Here is a 3,692-nt window from a genome sequence, read left to right on the forward strand (position 1 = left end):
TTTGTCAAACAGCTCAACCCCGATGCAACTTTCTACACCTTCATCAAGTGCTTCCTCTCTAAGTAAGTTGGTGATATTTATATAGACATATATTATTACAATCATACAGAATACCAATGTGATTATCCCTATCCAGAAATGTTATGTTTACTTTTCTCATGTTATATTTATTTTGCAGATGCATTCTCAGTGACCGAAGCACTAATGAGGTCTCCCTTGCCAACATTCAGTCCAATGGTTGCCAGACACTTAGATGGTCAACACGCCATACCCGAGAGAGTTTGGAACCTCATGATCGCCGAGTGTGCCAACCACTACTATACTAAATGGCCTAATATGAATGAGCATCAACATTACCGCATAATTGGCAGCACGATGTATGCAAACTATCCCAGCATTGGGCTTGATGGAGAAAATCCTTGGGTGAGTTTCAAAAAGCATTGGGACAGAATCGATATAAAAGTTTGTATGCTTGTTTGTATGCTTGTTACCTTCCCCAGGTTCTCGAGCCCTCAGCACATTTACAAAAAATCTCCAAAAACATGAGGTAAATGAGTAGGTAATTATGGTTTTACGCCGGTTTTAGCAACATTACAGCATTATCACGGCTGGGGACACCGGAAATAGGCTTCACACATTGTACCCATGTGGAAAATCGAACCCGGGCCTTCAGTGTTATGAGTGAACCCTTTAACCACTAGGCTACCCCAACGCCCAAAAATCGCGAGGACTGCTGTCAATACAGGTATTCCTCGAATGTATTTCATTATATAATGGTTTAATGCAAATGAGACATCATAGATAAAACATGTAACACTCTTTATATACCGATATTCATTTCAGTCCGCTTTTACAAAAAGCCTCTCTCAGAAAATCCGTCACATGAGATTCAACCTCAAGGTAAAGAGCCAGTGTACAAATCCATCTGATCAAGCCCTTTCCCCACCAGCTAAGAGGAATTGTTTCAGAATCAATGAAGCTGTCACCGAAACGACCCAAATTTCAAATGAAGACACTGAACGTCATGTGTCAGAGCTGCAGAGGGAATGGGAAAAAACCCCGAAACAGCGCAATAAACTCCATATCAGGAAACTCCTAAAGGAGACCCGTCATGACAGAGTGGATATGCTGAGTAAGGCGACAAATGGCACAATATCATCCTTGTATGACAAGTATCCATGCTTCAGAGATGGATCTTATGTAAGTGCTCGTTTCATATATAGAAACGAATAGTGGGTACATCAGACATAAATAAAAACATCTGTATATTCACACCCTTTCTCCTATCATACCGTACTTAGTGTTATTGTCAACTCATCAAAAATATATGTTTCTATGCTCATTGTAAATCCTTTAGTTCGAGGATGATTAGCAAGGATGTAACACATGTCATGTATTACACATAACCTGGGTTGCAAATAAATAGCAAATGCAATGTTATATTTCAGGTGCTGTATGAATTCGGACTTATGTTCGGAAATGAAAGGGCAAAATTGGCTGCAACAAACCTAAAAAATCTTGTTTTGGCTTGCGAAGGCATGAGCAGCTTTGAACACATCTCTGGGGAGACTAGTGTAAGTATGTAATGAACATTTGTAGAACTAAACCTACACCTACCCAGAACATGTTTTAACCTACACCTACCTAGAACATGTTTTAACCTACACCTACCCAGAACATGTTTTAACCTACACCTACCCAGAACATGTTTTAACCTACACCTACCCAGAACATGATTTAACCTACATCTACCCAGAACATGGTTTAACCTACACCTATCCAGAACATGGTTTACCCTACACCTACCCAGAACATGTTTTAACCTACACCTACCCAGAACATGTTTTCACCTGCACCTACCCAGAACATGGTTTAACCTACACCTACCCAGAACATGGTTTAACCTACACCTACCCAGAACATGTTTTAACCTACACCTACCCAGAACATGTTTTAACCTACACCTACCCAGAACATGGTTTAACCTACACCTACCCAGAGAAGGTTTTAACCTACACCTACCCAGAACATGTTTTAACCTACACCTACCCAGAACATGGTTTAACCTACACCTACCCAAAACATGTTTTAACCTACACCTACCCAGAACATGGTTTAACCTACACCTACCCAGAACATGTTTTAACCTACACCTATCCAGAACATGTTTTAACCTACACCTACCCAGAACATGTTTTAACCTACACCTACCCAGAACATGTTTTAGGCATTCTTCATGTGGCATATTATAGAGAAACAGATGTTTTCTTGTTTCTGTTATAGGATGCATTGAAGATGATCAATGTCATCAACTTCATAGAACGCAGCACACGGAGGCATCAAGGGGGGATAGGAAAACGAAACATGGGGTCAATTGTACAAATAAAGAAGGTACATATTCACTTTATTCTTGACCTTTGGGTAAGTTTCTAGGTGATAATTTTGGAAGTCAAATGACTTTTTAAACAAAACATTTTGTTCGAGTGTAACAGCCTGTAAATATTGAAACATTTGGGATTGTCATGGTAATCTTTTGTTTGCTTACCTACACTGTTTGTTAAAGTGAGTGAGAGGGTTTGGTTAAATGCTGCCTTAAACGGTACTTCAGTTTTTCACAGCATGTCAACTTGATGTTGGAGGAAAGCCCGAAGTGATGCAGGGCTAAGACGTTTACCACCTTGTTGAAACCGACTAGCAAGGATATGATGCTGAAAACTTAGAAATATAACCACGGCAAACGCAGATTCAAACCCACGAGCATAGGTTTCTTGCACGCCTAAGGGACACAACGTTGCACGACGAAATTCATTGTTTTAGATGACTAGGCCAACTGTGTCCACACCTGAAACTTTGTTAGAGAAATGGCTTAGGTAGTATGAACAAGTTTGAAAAAAAATCATGAGAAATTGGTTTGTGTTCTAGGACGTTGCACAGTCTGACATCATGCCTGCCCTGAAGACGAAAGTGTTGGAATCCCCCCGAATAGTTATATTTATGGATGGTGACAAAGTCCAAGGAATATTTTTGGTTGGAGATACGGTATACACAGAGGTGAAGAAGGAGGGCGGTGTGCTGGCGGCAGTTATCAAATTGATCGCCATGTACTACATCTTTGACATGGAATTCCCAAAGGCATATGCGATGGTTATGGCCGTGTTCCAAACCATCGTACTCCAGGAGGTTTACAAACGCGAAACATCGGCCAAATACAAACACTTTATGAAAGACCTGAAATTTCAGCTAGCTGAAGTTGCTCACCGCGAGGGCCAGGAAGAAAGTGAGAAATAAGCATTTCAGGCGAAGTATGGATTCCATGCTTTACATCAGTGATTGCTGCAGACGTTCTGTTTATGAAGAACTCATGTGCTATTGAAATATGAATTTGAAACTCACATAGATAACAAAATAATATAATAAATAATTCATTTTAACAGTTCAGAATTTCGTCTGTGTTTTATTATCAGAGAGTTTGAGGTGTATCTATGGTTTTAATCTTTATTCCTTGTAGAACAGTAGTGTTCTGAATACCGACCTAGAACACTTTACAAGTGTTCTAAAAGTGTTACATCACCAGAACACGTGGAGCCGTTCTAAATATGCTTGCAGAACAGTAGTGTTCTCGATCGAGAACATTAGTGTTAAGAATATTTTCAGAACACATGGACGCGTTCTAAAAGTGTTACATCCAAGTG

The 3,692-nt window shown here is 39.9% G+C and overlaps 1 protein-coding gene across 1 annotated transcript; it reads left to right on the top strand.

Moving 5' to 3' along the window:
• The first annotated feature begins 1,125 nt into the window (after positions 1–1,125).
• On the top strand, positions 1,126–3,288 carry LOC125377026. Its single transcript, XM_048389811.1, has 4 exons — positions 1,126–1,200; positions 1,449–1,574; positions 2,284–2,391; positions 2,923–3,288. The coding sequence occupies exons 1-4, from the start codon at positions 1,126–1,128 to the stop codon at positions 3,286–3,288; spliced, it is 675 nt and encodes a 224-aa protein (XP_048245768.1).
• Positions 3,289–3,692: the final 404 nt, after the last annotated feature.

Source organism: Haliotis rufescens, unplaced genomic scaffold (assembly GCF_023055435.1).
Source record: "Haliotis rufescens isolate VD_foot unplaced genomic scaffold, xgHalRufe1.0.p SCAF_8, whole genome shotgun sequence".
Taxonomy (NCBI): Eukaryota; Metazoa; Mollusca; class Gastropoda; order Lepetellida; family Haliotidae; genus Haliotis; species Haliotis rufescens.

Coding starts and splice junctions, on each gene's coding strand:
- LOC125377026 (XM_048389811.1), top strand. CDS start 1,126: ATGCTGAGTAAGGCGACAAATGGCACAATATCATCCTTGTATGACAAG. Junction 1,201..1,448: donor GCTTCAGAGATGGATCTTAT/GTAAGTGCTCGT, acceptor GTTATATTTCAG/GTGCTGTATGAATTCGGACT. Junction 1,575..2,283: donor ACATCTCTGGGGAGACTAGT/GTAAGTATGTAA, acceptor TTTCTGTTATAG/GATGCATTGAAGATGATCAA.